Source organism: Phasianus colchicus, chromosome Z (genome assembly GCF_987193195.1).
Source record: "Phasianus colchicus chromosome Z, bPhaCol1.hap1.1, whole genome shotgun sequence".
NCBI lineage: Eukaryota > Metazoa > Chordata > Aves > Galliformes > Phasianidae > Phasianus > Phasianus colchicus.
The window spans coordinates 84,313,606-84,330,848 of NC_143476.1; the positions used below are offsets into that span (position 1 = coordinate 84,313,606).

Consider the following 17,243-nt stretch of genomic DNA (forward strand, 5'->3'; position numbering starts at 1 on the left):
CAGTAACCAAAAAACACAAACAACATTCAGAACTACATTCTGACTTTCCAATACTACTCTTCAAAACAAATTCAAAGACTGTACACACATTTAGGTCAAATTTCCAAATGTGTAAAAGCATCCTTTTACACACAAAAATTATGAGAATACAATCAGTACACACATTACTCAAAATGCCCACAAGAATGCCTCATCAATTACCACATTTATATATTTTTTTAATTTTTTCTTTGCCCAATTGCTTGAAATTCTGCCTGTGGAGCACCCTGTCTTACACACAGCACTTGCTAACATCCAAAATGCTGATGCAGTTAGGGAGCTATGCACAGATCAATGCCATTAAAACACATATATGGAGTTCCACAAGTGCTGTGCTTCCCAGAGAAGCAAATGTTCACTCTGCTGAACAGGCAGAATATCTGACTTGTTAAAGATGCTCTGTAATTCACACTTAACATGCAAATCTTTCCCATAAACATGAAGGCAATCACACAACTGTTTGCACAGTACTGATTAAATTGCAGCTTAAACAATAATGCAAAAAATAATTCTGTGAAACTGACGTGTTTTCTACGTCTCCCCCTTACTAGTTGTTATCTTCTAGATACTTCTTACTGGCTTACTTAGATTATATGCTGGAGACCAAATTTTCCCAGATATGGGCAAGAGAGCTGAAAAATGTGGCATTTCATCATGAAAGGTCTCAATCACAACATTTTCCGTTGTCCACCAGGAAAAACTCTGAAATAGCTGATGGGTTTGGGTTGGGGATGGACCAGGTGACACTGGGAGATGCCTTCCACATTCTGCTTCCATCTATTAGCTGAGTAACACGCAAAGTAGTTGCACAAACCTGAGCACTGTTCACTTTCTGCCATCACCTGAATGTAATGCTTTTTACAGTGTTAACAGTTGAAATAAAATTTACTTGTGAAGTGGAATAAAACTAGGTTTTGTTTTTATACATATGCAAAAAAGACTGCAAAACACCCTTTCTCATACACTTACTTGGTTTGTAAAGCAGTAAGGTGCAAGAGCTTAGGCAGCAAAAGCTACAAAAGACAAAAAGAAGAAGGGACTTTTTTGGGGGGGTGGGGGAAGAGTGAGGGGGCGTTATCTGGGATTCAGAAAACTTGTTTTCTTTCACAATAATTTAATAATGCTATCATTCTTTTTTGGTATTACTGTACCAAAACACCTAAAAGATTGTGAGTCATAACAGAACATCAGTGATCATACAAAGTGCTAGCATGTCAAAGACAAAAAAGAGATTCACAGAAAAGCTGATGCAGGTGAAGATGCAGAAGCCAGAAGTACCACCACAGCCTACTGTAATCATCCAACAGAATTATCTGCAGCAAAGCACTGACAACGTGCATGATCGTGCTGCCCCTGTGTGTGCAGCCTGCAGCAAACACTGATGCTATCAAACAGATACAAGGCCTATTAGTTCACATACTCTGTGCAGAAAATGCTCTATTAGGCAGCCATAGATTTCCCTGTCACAACCTTTTGAATAACATATGTCTAAGTGTCTGTTAGAGAACAAAAAGGAAGGGGGGAAAAAAGAACTCCAAGTTCACCATTTAAATACTGTATGTCAATTTACTGAGACTTCTTGAATAGCAACTATTTTCATAACAGAATAATAGCTATGTACATGAATTCATGATACAAACAAACAAGACCTGAAATGATTTGACAAATTATCACAACATATCAGCAGAGAAATTGGGAACAGAACTACTGCTGCCCTATTTTAAATGCAAGATGCAACTTCTGCAGTACACATTTTATTATTAAAAAAATCTCCATATGCTCATTTTTACAACACTACAGATCTATATCAGCAAGACAAGAAACATCAAGTGTTTGATTTTCAAAAACAGACACAATTATTAAGCACTTCAAGAAAAAAAAATAGAGAAGAACACAGAGAGACTTTGTTAGCTCAGAGTTTCAACTCAGACATCTCTGGCTTACAGTTCAGACAGGCCACACTATTTTTACATTAGCTACGGGAGACAAAAGCATAAATTCTTTAAAAGCCCCAGGTATCTATTACTGAGTTTGTAGAGGTTCAGAAAAAGAAATATTTCTGCAGCCATACAGTACTTCTATTGGCTAAAAAATAAAATTAAGTTTAAAAAATATATATACCAGGCTGTTTCTCCAAAAATTCTTCTTGCTCTTCACAAAAGCATTTATTTGTTGGAGCTGAGAAACTGATGCACATCTTTCAGAGTTGCTTGCATATCCTCATATTCTGCAAATTTGCAAGCATCCTCCAGCTTCAGCCAGCGGAAAGCCTGGTGCTCCTCCGAGAGCTTAATTTCTGTGTTACAATCCTTCACCTCTGCCAGCCAGTAAACAACAGTCTTGGGTTTGCCATGGACAGGATAGTGCAGTTCTTTCCTGTACCCTTCTATAAGAGTGAGCTGACTGGCCTGAAGACCTGCCTCTTCCTGTGTTTCCCTGAAGGCTGTCTGCAGGTCATCCTCTCCTGGATCCACATGGCCTGTCAAGAGTGTAAAAAAATAAATCTCCAAGACAAAAACTAAGATTTTGTTTCTTCATTTGACAACTGAGAAATATTAGGAGAGAAAAGAGAGGACACAATAGCGGACAAAGAATCAAGCTAGAATCAGAGAACAGAGGTTGCTTTTCAAACAAAGCAAACAATTCAAAAAAGCAAACAAATTCAAACATCTTGATTTTGTTCGTGTGGCTTTTACAATTGTTCATACTGCATCTTTCAAAATAACCAGTGGCCCGTTAGCATGAGAAATCTTTTCTTCCCAGCCCTACCCTCCTCTTCTGGAGCACCATGCACCCACAGTGGTCCACCTCACATTACACCTCAGACTAAGAAGTGAGTGCTTACTGAATATTTTTCCTTTAGCCTGCATGAAAGGAGACTGCTGATCTCCAGGAATCTTAGTCCTCTCCCTCAACTTGAGCTTCAGTGGGAGGGAAGAAAACTCAGTTATGCAAAACTCTTATTCACACAAACAACACAAAAACAATGGCACCAGACACTAGCAAATTCCATTTGAGAGATGAGTTTCACAAAAAAACCTTTCAATCACTTGATTCACAGCTTAGGACAACATCATGAACACTACAAAATTTCAACAGTATTTTATACCCTCCCCCCAAAAAAAAGTGAAAGTTACCAAACAACCAAATTAGCTTCCTGCATTTCCTTTCAGCACATCCTAAACCACTAAGAAATCAATCATGAAATCACAAGCTGGAAAATAGGCAAGGTTGCCATGCTTCATACTTAAGATTGCTGTACTTTAAGAGTAGGTTACAAATTCTGAGACACACTAGAAACACTTGGATGCTAAGATTTGGATGCTAAGTCATCAGAGACCACCACTATTTTCTCCTGCACTGGGTTATGCAGCAGTTTAACAGTCTTTTTTTTTTTTTCCATATTACCCTGTGAAGTACAGCACACCTAAATGCCAGTCTTGCCAGTGACTGTTTTAGTTCTCCAGGACACCCTATTTGTTTTATGTTGCTTAGAATGAGAGCGGCCATTACAAACAAAGGATAAATATAACATATCTCCATATCCCCAGCTGTTTTTGTTGAGAAATGTCAGATTTGGTTTTCTCATGAAAGATCCAGACAAGACCATAAATAGAACAAGCCAAGCAAGATCTCAAAAAAGCAATGAAATATGAGCTGAGAGCCTTCAAGGGGAGGGTGGGGGGGAAGAAAAAAGGCTTTATTTTACCTTTGGTATCACTTTCTTTTCTATTGAGGTGTCTGCATATAGCCACAACTTATCACAGAGACAAGTATTTTCTCAGGTTTCAGGTACCCAAAGCCACCTTTTAGTAATCAGATTGGTATATGTAGGAAGTTCGTTTTGCTTTGTCAAAAGGTCTCTCTCATATCTTTATGTATCAGAAGCTTAACCATCCTTTTACGTGACACTTTCTTAAATGTAAAACACAATTCTATTTGAAAAAATAACTGCAAAAAAACAGCATCTGACACTGCATTTGATGTTTTAGATATTTTTGAGATCAAACACATAGTAGCTTCAAGTAAAAATAATTTCCCCTGACTCTCAGCACTGCAATTCAAAGTCTCCTTCTTTCTGAAGAATATACATATTTCCAAAGCTGGGACTTTCACTAATGGCTGAGAAAAAGAATACACCTAGACTTGCACAACTGGATTTCTTTTATCTTATCCACAGCAAGTCCCACAGAACATCCACAAACAGTAAAGAATCACAGTTTATGACAGTTGTGACCTATCAATACCATAGATGCAGTGAGTTGAGGCAGCAATAAAACTGGAGGCTGGGGTTCAATTTCAACTCACAGGACACGGATGCTACCAACAGCCTGCCAGCACAGAGAAAGGTAACCAGCACACCCCGCTATTGCTAACCTCTCCCCTAAGCTCAGCAAGTTTCCAGCTTTGAGTGTTATACCCTGCCTACCAGGAAGAGAAAAAGGACAACTGACAGCACATCACTGCAACTTTCAGCTCCTCAAATTCATTTACACTCATGCAGTCCCAATATGCTGAGAAGGAAAACAAACCCTACATCTCCCTCCCACCAGACTCAATTTGTATCAGGTCACAGTATTAGGAGCACAGATTAGAGTGATGTTTATGTGGGGGAATCCAGGCAGGCACAGTTTAATTCCACAAAGGCTGCTTGAGGAACTTTAAAGATATCAATGTACAGCTATAGTCATAAGTAGACTTGTATCCTGTGTGCACTTGGAGAGGTGCCAGGAGTATTAAAAGTTGTAATCACTTTAAATTTGTATTTGTATTGTACAGAAGTTTTTGCAACCTGGAACTGCCTTTGAAGACCACTCACACTGAAGAGAACATAAAATGTAACAACTCCTTCATTTATTGATCTATAAAACCTTTAACATTACGATCTGACTGCATGAGAACACGTCTGAGACATTTCACTTGCCAACATGCTAGCATGTTCAAAATTTCTGCATTCCCTGATAAAGCTTTTCACATGGATCTCTCCTTTCATAATAGTCATGGCTCTTGGTTTTCCAGTAGGTTGCAAACTCTTTTAGGTGGGCTTTTGGTGAAGTGGACAGAGGGAGAGGTTTGTAAAGTTTTCTTCCTTTCATTAACAGAAGGGCACAGCTGATTTTGCTAGTAGCTTTTTTTTTCACCCCAATTCATAAACTCCTGTTTACAAACCATTCACATGCTATGCTTTAAGAATACTATTTTAAAAAAGTACAAACTAGCGGGAAGAAACAGTACTTAAGAAAATGCAGAACATACTTGAAATACTTCTGTGTTGTGATTTTTCTGGTACCACCATGTACCACCAAATATTGACTCTGATGCAGCCATAAAGCTCCTCATTCTAGTGCCCAAACAGCATAATTAGCCGTCAGTGTCAGCTGGTTAACTGCCCCCAAAGCTAACTTTAGAAGCATTCAGCCAAATTCAGTCAGAAATATCATTCCTGACACAAGCAACACTGAAGTTATCAGAACAGACATCACCTTTGGGAGGGGTCCAGTGATGGGTCCCATAGGACGTCTGGAGGAGGAGGTATTCGATACTGTCAGCAGCCTTAGAAGATGGTGAAGGCTGCAGTCTCCTGTAGATTATCAAGCCACATGCTCTTACAGCCATGTCCCTCTCTTAACTGCAAAGAGAGCAGCAGAAGAGTACAGAGGATCAAGCACAAATAACACAGAACTCAAGCAGACAAGCCATGTTTATCCAGGAAATGTTCTCAGCACAGGCTAAAAGTCATCCAATCCTTCACTGTCACTACATAGATAAACTGCATCTTAGTAACCACCCATGTGAACTATTGATGTGAAAATTAAGCCCTTTCCTTTTAAAACCAGAAACTCACAGAAAACTTAAGAAAAAAGTTTTCAAGATACATGAAATACAACATGTGCCACTTCTTTGCAGTTGCTATTTTACTTGCTACACTAGAGGGAGGTAAAATGATAAAAGTGAAACAGAAGCCAGAAATGTAACAGTCTAAAGCTTTTTCACTGCAAAAATCTAAAGGCACTGTGCAAAGATAATACCTCAACATTACCTGGAAGTGCCACACAGAAACAACTGCCCAACACAGATGCCCTGCAGCATGGAACTCTTCAGGATGTCAGTGGCAAAGCTGAGCAACACAATGCCAGAGGATGGGAGCTCTGCCATCTGGCCTAGATATAAAGCTGTGATACAGAATTAAAAGCTTCTTGGCATGCAAGTTAAGCATTAATTTGATGTAAATAGCAACCACACATCTCTTAAGTGACAAGTGCTGGAAGCAAAAAGCTGTGTAGCCAAGGCAACTGGTTCTTAAAGTCCAACAGCAAAGGAGATGAGAAATCCATTTTAAAGGACACAGCAACTCCCTGCCTCAGGTAGAACGTGTTATCTTGGCGGCACTGCTGTTTCCAATAGGCGACACATTTACACAGCGCTGTTTCTCCCTTCCACCTTCACAACAACTCCACGTGGAGATCAGAGCACAGGGAAGCATCGCTCACCACCAGCAAAGCCTCAGTGCGGCACGCAGCCACCTCGCTTAGCTCCTCTTTAGCATTTCGGCGAGTTTCCCCATCAGCCGCGACAAACCAACCCTCGCTCCCCACCACCTCAGCCAAGGCCCGACGCACCGCGATCGGGGCACCAGCACCACCTCCCGGGCGAGACGGGAAACGCCGCAACGACCCCGCAAGGGCGAACAGCCCGCGGGCCGCGCAGCCTCCAGCCCGCCGCTCCCGTGCCGCGGACGGAAGGCAGGCGGCAGGCAGGCGGGCCGGCAGGCTCTGGCTGTGTGCGGGGGGACGTCGGGCGGCCCCTCGGATGCTGCCGGACCGCTCCACAGGCGGGGAGCCGAGGAGGGGAGCCGGACCCCAAGGCCCCGTTACCGCCGCGATCCCGGGACGCCACGTCGAGCTGCACGCCGGGAGCAGCGAAAGGGGAGGTGGGGAGAAGCGGCCCGGAAGTCGGGAGGGAGAACAAAGCACTCACGGAACGCAGCGCTGCCGGCCCTCACCTGTACTCCGGGACGGAGAACGGGAGGACTGGGGCGGGACTGGGGCGGGACTGACAACAGCCCCAGCCAATCGCGACACCGCGCCACCTCCCCCTCGCTCCCATTCGCTGGCGGAGGGCGCGAGCGTTTGAAGCGGGAAAGGCGCCGTTGCTATGGAGACGCGGCCTGGGCGCCGCCGCCGCCTCCGTGTCTGCCGCGGCCGGTGAGGGGCTGGGGGCGGCGGGCGATCTCCCCGGGGCGCCGTCCCCGTTCCCTCAGCCCCGTCCCTTCCTGTGGGCTCCGGGAAGGAAGCAGAGGTCGGCTAAGAGGGAAGCGGAGCGCGCTGTGATCCGATCGCCAGGCCTCGTTGGAGGACCGCGGGCCGCCTCCTCGGCTCCCGGCCTGGAGCCATCAGTAAGTGGCCGATCCCTTCCCTGCGAGCGGCGTGCCCTGCGTGTCCCCAGAGGAATGCCTGCAGGCTCCTAATGGGGGTGAAACTACAGAGTTGGTCGTTCTGGGAGTAAATGCAGCACTGAGGGCAATGAGCTGCTCCGGGGCGAACCACAAGCGTATGTTGTCCCCTCTGAGCCTTGCAGTGTAATTCCAGATGCACAGCAGCTTGTTTAGGTATAATTATAAAGTAAATATTGAGAGCAGTTTGTTAAATCTCACTGGCAGGAGAATCCCAGGCACAATTTTCAAATAATCAGCATCCCGATTTAACTCTGGGATTCTTTTCTTGGCATGTGGTTGAATATTGGACACTTCCCGTTTCCATGCAGCTGCTGTTCCCAGCAGCTGTCGGGTGACAGCTGTGGGGCTCTTCTGCTGAGCTCACTGTGCTATTCTTGGTGTGAAGGAATGATTGCCATAATGAACATCTCGTGCAAATTAGAAAGTGTTTGAAAACACCATAACCGACACCGAGTGGTAATTTTTAAGTCTGTTCCAGAGAATACAAAAATTAATCATAGAATGAGCAATTCAGGGTTGTCCGTGTCATTGGTGCACAGAAGAAACCTGTGTCGTGGTCCGGCTGTACAACGGTTGTCAGTCAACACCAGAAGTGCTCCCCCCTTCCCTGTTATTATACAAAGACTATAGACGGTTATCTATTGGTAGCATTCAGCTTTATTTCTTGTATCTTCAAAACTGCTATAACACTTGTTTCAACTAAAAAGGTTTAGTATCTCATGTACATGGATGGGGATTTCTGTACTGTAATCCTGTCATTTTATGAATGAATCTGCTGCAGTGATCTATAAATGTTTGAAACAGAGTTTCATAGTTCCCCATCTACTGCATTAAATAAAATTTATCACCTTTTTTTTTTCTAGTAGATAATATCTCTTATTGTGGAGCTTGTATTTATAAAAGTGCAGTCTCTCCGTGACCCTGTTCTTCACAGTAATGCACTTATGTCCAAAAGATGGGATCAGAATAATTAAAACCAAAGCATTTGATGTGCTACCTTTGAGAAGCATACCAGCTGTTCACTTCTGGAGGGCTCAATCAGACTTGGCTTTGTATCATAGTCTGAAAAGAATTTAGTGCTTAAATGAATAAGAAATAAAGGTAAGTGATTGGTAACATGAGTGAATAAGTCTCCCTTTTCTCTCCTGCAGGATTGTCTGCAAAAATTGGCTTCATTTTGATTTTCTGCTTCTATACTCCAAAAAGCACATGGACTCAGAGCCTGTGCTGAAGACATCTTAGGGTTACCTGGTTACAAGTGATGAGTACAATACTTTGATATAGTTGTGGTCAGGAAAGTTAACATACGTTTATGGATTTTTTAGGTTCTTAACATCTGTTTCTCTAAGCTGTGAGGTGGAATGATTTATGTGATACAGAGTGACAGATGGGAAAAGAAGGTGCTATTTAGGCTATGTATGTTGATTACTTTTATCAGATGCCCTTCACAATTGTTCCTCATATTAACAGTCAGACCACATTTTATGATTCAGAATGATGACAATGGATTACTTGCAGAGTGAAATGTATAGTTTTGTTAGTTTACATTTGTAAGGCTTGGAGTGGCATATAAGACTGCTTCCCTTCTTCACTACTTCATAGAATCAGAACTTAGAATCACAGAATGGACTGGGTTGAAAAGGACCACAATGATCATCAAGTTTCAACCCCGCAGCATTCATCCTACAGGGTTGCCAATCACCAGACCAGGCTGCCCAGAGCTACATCCAGCCTGGCCTTGAATACCTCCAGGAATGGGGCATCCACAACCTCCTCGGGCAACCTGTTCCAGTGTGTCACCACCCTCTGTGTGAAGAACTTCTAAAATCTAATCCAGACCTCCCCTGTCTCAGTTTAAAACCATTCCCCCTTGTCCTATCACTATCTACTCTCGTAAACAGCCATTTCCCCTCCAATTTATATGCTCCCTTCAAGTACTAGAAGGCCACAATGAGGTCTCCCTGGAGTCTTCTCCAAGCTAAACAAGTCCAGTTCCCTCAACCTTTCCTCACAGGAGAAGTACTCCAGCCCTCTGATCGTCTTAGTGGCCCTCCTCTGGAACTGTTCCAAGATCTCCATGGCTATATTGATATTAGTTTCATGTCTGAGTGGTGACAATAAGAAGTACCAGTGAAAATTGATAAAAATTGCCAGGTAAATATGAGTAGCAGGTAACAGGGTGTATGTATGCCTTGCTTACTCAAGTGAACAGTACACTGAGATCTTTAGTATTTCAGACTATGAGAGGGTTCAGATCGAGTGATCTAAGGCTGCTTTATTCTTAATATGGTCTGTGCAGGGATTTTACAAGAATCCTTTTATGCCCAGTAACTGACACTATCTTTGAAGGCCAGTCTTTTCTCCACTTTGCATTGTGATTTAAAGCATCTGTCTAAAAGCTAATTAATAAGTATGAGCATGTTAAAGTGGAGGATCAGCTCTTAGAGCATAATTCTGTGGTGAACTGATTTCCTCACAATACATATAATCACTATCTTCCAGTACTTACACCTGACTTATTCTCTATCTTTATGCCCCTTAAAAACTCTATAGTACCAAAGCAGGAGAGTGATCTGTGCTTTCAGTTTTGTCCCTTTAAAAAATATGTACATTGTTTACAATATGTATTTACGCATTAGCATCAGGCAGGTGCTGTAATGCTGAGATTTTTGTAAAACTTTTTTGCTAAAGAAATATGTTGTGGAGACCTCAGGTCTTTGCCACATAAATAAAGTGAACTGACTTGTCTCTCTTTGACATTAGAACTGCATGCTCATAATGAACTGTGCCTCCAAACTTACTCCCTTCCTTCTCAAAACAGAGGTTATATTCAGCTATTTTAAGGAACCTTAGGCTTTTGTCTTTGTCCTACTTTCAGTGAAGTTATTCATAGCTTTGCTGGGACCAAGGTTTGGTTGGGCTTTTATATCAAACTATCACCTCAAAGAATGCTATATTTGTCTGTATCAGAAAACAATGTAGCCTCAAAAAAACAAATTAGACCCTGGCAATATCAGGGAAATTCTAGCTGTTAGTTGCTGTGGAATGGTAAAGGTCTTTTCTCTTTTTGCCAGAAGATGGCATTATTATTACCAATATAGGATTCTTGAAAACCTACTGATACTGTCCTTAATACTTCACAAAGTTATTTTTAAGAATTACATGTATGTTTTAGAAAAGCTGTCCTACAGTAAGAAGTCTGCAATGTTGGATGAATTAAGGTATTCTTTTTATGGAGAGGAAGGCACACCATTCTTTTTGAGCATTAATGTTTAGAAAGTCAGAAGAATTTCACTGTGATCATCCATTCAAACAATTGTAATTCCCCTGAATTCTCTTGTACAAACCAGACTAAATCTTCTAAAATTTGTCTGCTCTTGAGTTTTAGAATTATCAGAAATGCTGGAACCCATCACCATGACCTTGGCTTATTTTTTTTTCCATGGTTGATTAATTTGTTATTCCTTTATTGCTCAATGTTTTCCTGGGTTGTGAAATAGCTCTTCCAAAAATGGAGAGACACTGGAGTTAATCTCCTTTAACCATTTAGGTCCAGCAAGATTTATTATAGTTGAGGAAGCAAAAGTAGAGATTTTACTTTCAGGGCTGCCTGTCATTAAGAAGTCTTTTACTTGCTTTCACGTGGAAAAAGCCTTAGCCAATAAGCCATGCAGAGCTGTCTACGTATCTCAGTACTACCTTCTTATCTGTTCTGCAGTACCTAAATCACTTGGATGTTCCGTATTTTGAGAAATTTGCCTGCATGTCATTTCTAGCTGTTTAAATATATTTTGCTTAATTTTTAGTTAGAAAATTGAGCTAAAAAATTTCAATTTTCTCTCCTTTTTTTTTTTTTTTTTTTGGTGTGTGTGAAGCATCTCCCATTTCCCCCCCCCTCCCTTTTTTTTCACTTTTAAAACTGTCATTCAAATAGAGGTAACGCAGATCTATTTCTTACACTATTTCTTGGCCACTCTGTTTATACTTAACCTAAGCCTAAGAACATATAAAGTTTTAAGTAAAATCTAGGGTACAAAAATGAGAATAGGCAAAGCTACTGGATTGTTTTCATCTTTAACAGGATGATGTGTCACTTTTGTATTATAGCTGCTAATTTCAGGAAAGAAAAGAGGTTTCCCATGGTAGTGCTGTTGCAGCTTTTGTATTTGGAACTAACTTATGTGAAACAGGAGCTTTTCAAAGATATGACTCCCCTTGAAATGAAGTCTGAAGCTTCTGTGGTAATTTTATCTACTAGAAAATGTGGAAAATTGTGAATGTCTGTAAAAAGCTTTGTATGTGTCATAGTTAGAATCTATGATCTTTAAGCTTGCTGTCAGTTTTAATTTCCCCCTACCAGAATCTAATAATCTGGACAGTGACTCTGGCTTTATCTCAAGATTCAGAATCACATAGCATGTGTATTTAATAAGTCCACCTCCACATGATTGTTTTGTCTTGAAGCTTGTCGCTTCTGATTTACAGAGAAAAAGACTTATCTTAGACAGTTTGGTTTTGTTGAATGTTACTGTAACTTCCAAACATGAGAAAGACTTGCGTGTGCTAAGATCTTAGACTCAACAAAAGAGTAAGAAAGTAGTGAGCAACAGATAGTGGAAGTGCTATTCTTTTCCCTTTTTATGCAACAAATAAAAATATCTGCAAATATCTATCTGGATGCAGACAGCTGCACAATGTATTGCTAGGGAGCTGAGGGTTTTTTGGCATACCTTTCAGTGATGCCTGTTGCTTTTTTGGGTTTCCCAAGAATGCAGTTATGGCATTCCAGTAACATTTATAGATTTAGAGAAATTCTGTGTTTCAGATTTCACATTATATTTTGGCTATTCTGTCCAGAATGCCCAGAAATGCTCACAAGATTCATGACTTAGAAAAAAAAGTTACACAACAAAACTGTAACTTCATAGTAGTTAATCAGTAAGTCTTCATTTTTCAACTTGAGGTGAGGACAAATGCAGTTTCTTCTCCTTTGGTTACTTAACCAGTGATAGCTGAACCACATTACACCACATGTGCTGATATTAAATTGAGTATCTAAAATTAGGCATTTTACATTCTGTAGCTTGAGGACAGGGTTTCAGTAGCTGTGGCATTCACCAAGTAGGCATCAGGCGTGTAGGAACTTTGCAGCAGTAAGTAACACTGCATTGTGCATTTCCTACCCATTATTGTATATTGGTATAATTTTAAAATACATTTTCAGAGGTAAAATATTTGCTTCATATTTAGTTTTAGTATTGCTGTATTCCATAGTGTTTGGCACAAAATATTGTGACTAGGAGCAGAATATAATCTTTTAGCCTAACTTGAGGTAATGTTATATGTGGAAATGTTTTGTTTCTTCATTAATGTCTTTGCCACAATGTTTCATATAACTTGAATATTTGTCTTGTTTGATTTCTTGTAGGCTTGAGCTTGAAGATGGCATCTTGCCTTTATGAATGCCTTTGTGAGGCAGAGCTTGAAAAATATTATCCTCATTTTGCTGCCTTTGGTCTGCAGAAGATTGATGAACTTGCCAAGATTTCCATGAAAGATTATACCAAACTGGGGGTCCATGACATGAATGATCGCAAACGACTCTTTCAGCTCATTAGAATAATCAAAATTATGCAAGAAGAAGAAGCTGTAAGAGACTTAAGCAAGCAGGATTTTCAACCAAGTGGCCTTTTCATTCAACCTCAGGTGACCAGACCAGGTCCCCGCAGGCAGCTGCGTTTTGAGTCCTTCCTCGAGGAGAACAATGGCACAGTTAAAGAGTCAGAATCAGAGTCATATGGTTCATCTGATTTCATTGCCAAGGAAGAGAAGGACAGTCTCGTGGGCATGCTCGGACACATTCAACCACATGATTCAGACCTGACCAGATTAACTGTAGGAGATGTAAATACTGCTGGAATACGCACAAAAACTGAACTGAACTGTGCAGCAGTTTCTGATGATATTGTTCCTCTCCTGGGGGATTCTGAAACTCCCATTGTCCAGAGAGTAACTCATATTTCAGGGTATAATTATGGACTACCTCATTCCTACATCAGGTAATGATCAGTTACCTTTGTTTTATATTATTTCAAGTAATTAATTAATTCCTCACTATGGAGCAGAGTTTGTCTTCCTGGCTTCCAAACAAGTAATACTAACACTACAGAATTTGTACAGAGCAATATAAAATATAGAAAAGAAGGATATTAATAAGCACTTAAGAGTCTCCAAGTCTGTTAGAAGGAATCAGTTGAATTCACCAGCTGCTACTCACCAAGACTGTCTAAGAATAATCTTCATTATCCTTCAGGATGTAAGGTTTTTTTTCTCTTGGTGTTTTGACAAGTCGTCTTTTTTTTTTTCCCCACAGGACTATTTTGCAAAACTCTGTTTTTTCGAAAGTAATATGTTTCCTCTTAGTAAGTTTGTCCAGTTCTTCCCAGTATAAATGATGCATGCTGTGATAGCTATAATTGTTTATAAATAAGTTTCTGAATTGGAACTTTAAAAAGAAACAATGAATATAATTGGAGCACAATACAGACGCGCTGGTAAGAGGCATGCCTTGCAGCTGCTCCTTGAAAGTTGATCTGTAGCATTCATACATTTCCCAGTGTTTGCTAACAGAGGCTACAGCTATCTTGAACCCTTGGTAAATTACCCTGGAAACATATTTAAAGCACAAAATAGCTTTTGTTGGCTTACTCTCAGGCACTGTCTAAACTGATTGCCCAAGTCAAAAACTGGAATCTAAAAAAGCCTGAATAAGCTAGCACTATATTTTAAAACATTCAAACTTGGTAGATGTCTCCCAGGTTTGGTTATTTAGAAGCCCAGAGACATACTATGTGTGCTTTTCAGAGCACCATCAGGCTTCTGCTTGCAACCTGGCTGGGATCCAGGCACTGGCTGTTTCTGCAGCTAGCCTGCTGAAGATCCTGGTTTGGCAAACAGAGAATATACCTCCCTGCAGATGTGCTGCCAGGATATGGTTTGTTACAATGCAGCTGTGGCAGGTTTTTTCTGTAGCGATGAAGAAATTGTCAGGATTGTTACAATGCTTACATTTGAAATGATAACTTTGTGCAGAAATTCCCAGATTCAGGACACATGCAAGTAGTAGTTCATGAGCTTCTTCAAAAAGGATGTCTATTCAGTAACAAGTAATCACTGATATAGAGATGATTACTGTATCCAGTGTGTACAGAAGATGTGCTGATGAACTCATGCTGAGTGATGCAGTGTGCAAGAGCTTGGAGTTATGGGTCTGGCTTGTGGAAGTGCAATAGAAAGAAGGTGGGAGTGGGAGCATGGAGTTCTCTACACCTGTAAAGATTTGCGTACGTTAGGAAGGTGAGAGGTAGTTGTGTGAGGCTGAAGCTTGGTCTGCAAAGGCTGAGGCGGTAGATAAGATATGTGGACAGGGTGTTGGTTACAACTTCTCTGGAGTGTGCACGCAGCTGGAAGTGATAGATACTGTTTCCACAGTGGATAAGCAATAAGTTAGTAAGAAAAGTTCCTTCCTCTTAACTGGAAGGACGTAATTCCTTCCATTCCCACCTTCCAGAGGTGTGTACTAACCTCCTAAATATATCAGCCATCTTAGTGTTTTCTATGTTGCCTCTGGAAGCTGAGCCACAGAGCAGCAGAGAGGGCAGGATTCATAGTGCTGGCAGGTAAGACGTGATAAATATCTAAGTTCTAATGGTTCAGCTAATGAAGTCCAAGATTTTCAATCCCATGATACAGCCATGATCTCAATTGTCTTTCTTCTCTTTTTCTTTTTTTCTTAAGCACATTCTTCTCTGACTAGTAGTTGAAGCTCATCTTGTGGGCTTTCTGTATCTTCCTTAACATGCCTGAGTTTCTTTCTCCTGCTTTGACCAGAGTGCATATTCTGCATTCCAGGCCTAGGGCCAGTCTGCGAATGCTTGGGTATCTGATTCCTGCTTTACAAGTGCCCAGCTCCTTCACTGAATCAATTCCCATGTCACCTTATGATTTAACCACTGTGAAGGCTAATCTAGTCTCATCTGTAAAAAAATGTCAGAAATTATTTTGAATGGCAGAAAGATAAAGAGCTCTTATAATATGCTTAACTGTATTTTCCACTTGCCTAATGGCAGGCTTGAGCTTGACTGTAGCAGAAAGAACACAGTTGTTCTACTGAACTATTGTTTAATCAGGTTTCTAATGATTTCTTTTGAGATTTTTTTTTTTAAGTTGTAAAATGCAATTTCTGTTTAAGAAAATTAATAGAAAATCTGAACTTGAGGTCCAGCATATAAAATTAAATTGTGTTCTGTTCCCATACAAAATGCACTCAATTAAATATGCCTGATAGGAGTCTATGCTTATACTTAGTTTTAAAAACAGATCCTCCAAGCTTTCTTGGTTACCATTCTCCAAATCTTACTATCAGTCTTTTCCATTTCAAGCTCTTAGGAAGAAGGAAGGCTCTTTCTTTAGGTCATCAAATTCAGCCTCTGATCATTTGACTGATCAAACTTCAGAGCCTCTGATCATCTGATGGACAACATCTGTTGCCCAGGGATATCCATAAGCTCACACTAAATTTTGAAGCATTTTATTTCAAGTGGTCATGGCCTTTCTTTTTAGGAGAGAGAATTTTCCATCTAAATACAGGGCTTGATCCTGGTCTGCATAGGAAAGCCATACTAAAATTAATGGGATTCCAGTCACAATAAAGATTGCTTGTGAGTAGTCTTTGAAGACCACATCTTAAGATTTATGAGTTACATGCTTCTTGGAAATTGTGCACGGCAACAGGAATAATGATATTACAAGCTTATAGCTGCAATGAGATATTGAGTAACTTGCACTTCTGTTTTGTTTTTTGTTTTAATTCAACAGGCAGCTAGTATTTATTTTGAATTGCTACATGTAGCAATTTTGGAAAGGCATTTGGGTAGCATGGCAAAAATACTGGCTTTGAGCAACTTGACCTTCAGTTAAAATGATCTTTTTCTAGTAAGTAGATGTTCAGGTCCAGACTGAAAATCATTACTCACTTTTCTGAAGATGCCTTGAAAAAGTGTAACTCAGATTGACTACATTTTGATTGAATTCAGGCATATTCCATATGCTGCATTGCAAAATGATTTCAGCAGCAGATTAGTCAGTGAAACACTAAATGACTTCATGGTCCTCAGGTATCTTGAAGGGACTTAAAATGGACTTGCCAAAACACAAGAGCATAACTTTGCCCATGGTTTGAAACCGCATATTTTTTATGATTAAAAAAAAAGAAAACGATATAAGACCAAAGGGGAAATAATGAAGAGATGGATGTTTCAAATTGTCTTTCAGCTTAGTAAGAGCTTGGAGATACTGTCTCGTTTCCTAATTTATGTCATATGCTTGTAACCTGTTTGACAGCCTAAAACAAAAGGAGCGAAAGTGATATTAGAGGAAAAGCAACTAAATACTGTACTCCTTTTCTTCAAAGATCTGATCATATTTATCTGTAATTAAATGACTATGCATGACTGCAAATAATTTCAGCAAGATTAAATTTCATTAACTTGTATGTTACGCCAGCTTGAATCACAAGTTTGTGGGCAACTGAAAATATTTCAGTCCAGCAACAAGCTCAGGAATGCAGCTGTATAAGCACAACTGTTTTTAAACAGAAATGCATATCTATAGTGCATATACACAATTTAGCAAAAAAAAACAACAAAAACCGGAAGAAACACCACCACAAAACCATGAGAGGCCTTCC

The 17,243-nt window shown here is 40.4% G+C and overlaps 2 protein-coding genes across 10 annotated transcripts in view; one reads left to right on the plus strand and one right to left on the minus strand.

Annotated features, from left to right (window-relative positions):
- Positions 1-1,203: 1,203 nt before the first annotated feature.
- Positions 1,204-7,131, minus strand: NUDT2 (nudix hydrolase 2). Of its 5 annotated transcripts, none has more exons than XM_090132286.1 (4): positions 7,043-7,131; positions 6,080-6,212; positions 5,523-5,668; positions 1,210-2,518 (listed from the first exon to the last, which is right to left on the minus strand). In XM_090132286.1, exons 3-4 carry the CDS (start codon positions 5,653-5,655, stop codon positions 2,205-2,207), a joined length of 447 nt encoding a protein of 148 aa, XP_089988412.1. In that variant the 5' UTR covers positions 5,656-5,668; positions 6,080-6,212; positions 7,043-7,131; the 3' UTR covers positions 1,210-2,204. The 5 variants fall into 5 exon arrangements, with proteins under 5 accessions (XP_089988413.1, XP_089988412.1, XP_089988411.1 ...); XM_090132285.1 differs by having other exon boundaries at positions 7,018-7,073; XM_090132283.1 differs by lacking the exon at positions 7,043-7,131 and adding an exon at positions 6,660-7,010.
- Positions 7,132-7,174: 43 nt separating this feature from the next.
- KIF24 (kinesin family member 24) overlaps positions 7,175-17,243 on the plus strand; it is a 30,372-nt gene continuing 20,303 nt past the window's right edge. Inside the window, exons 1-3 of one of the 5 annotated variants that reach the window (XM_090132274.1) lie at positions 7,175-7,435; positions 8,359-8,596; positions 12,924-13,554. In XM_090132274.1, the coding sequence (XP_089988400.1) occupies positions 12,938-13,554 (617 nt within the window). In that variant the 5' untranslated portion in view covers positions 7,175-7,435; positions 8,359-8,596; positions 12,924-12,937. Of the gene's footprint in view, positions 7,436-8,358; positions 8,597-8,646; positions 8,754-12,923; positions 13,555-17,243 lie in introns of all 5 variants that reach the window. The other 4 variants (XM_090132275.1, XM_090132271.1, XM_090132273.1 and 1 more) reach the window with 4 other exon arrangements.

What these genes read in the sequence shown, in the direction of transcription:
- NUDT2 (XM_090132287.1), bottom strand. Translation starts at nt 5,655, where the DNA reads ATGGCTGTAAGAGCATGTGGCTTGATAATCTACAGGAGACTGCAGCCT. An exon ending in TCACTGGACCCCTCCCAAAG is followed by an intron (nt 2,519 to 5,522) that starts GTGATGTCTGTT and finishes CACTCTTGACAG; the next exon opens with GCCATGTGGATCCAGGAGAG.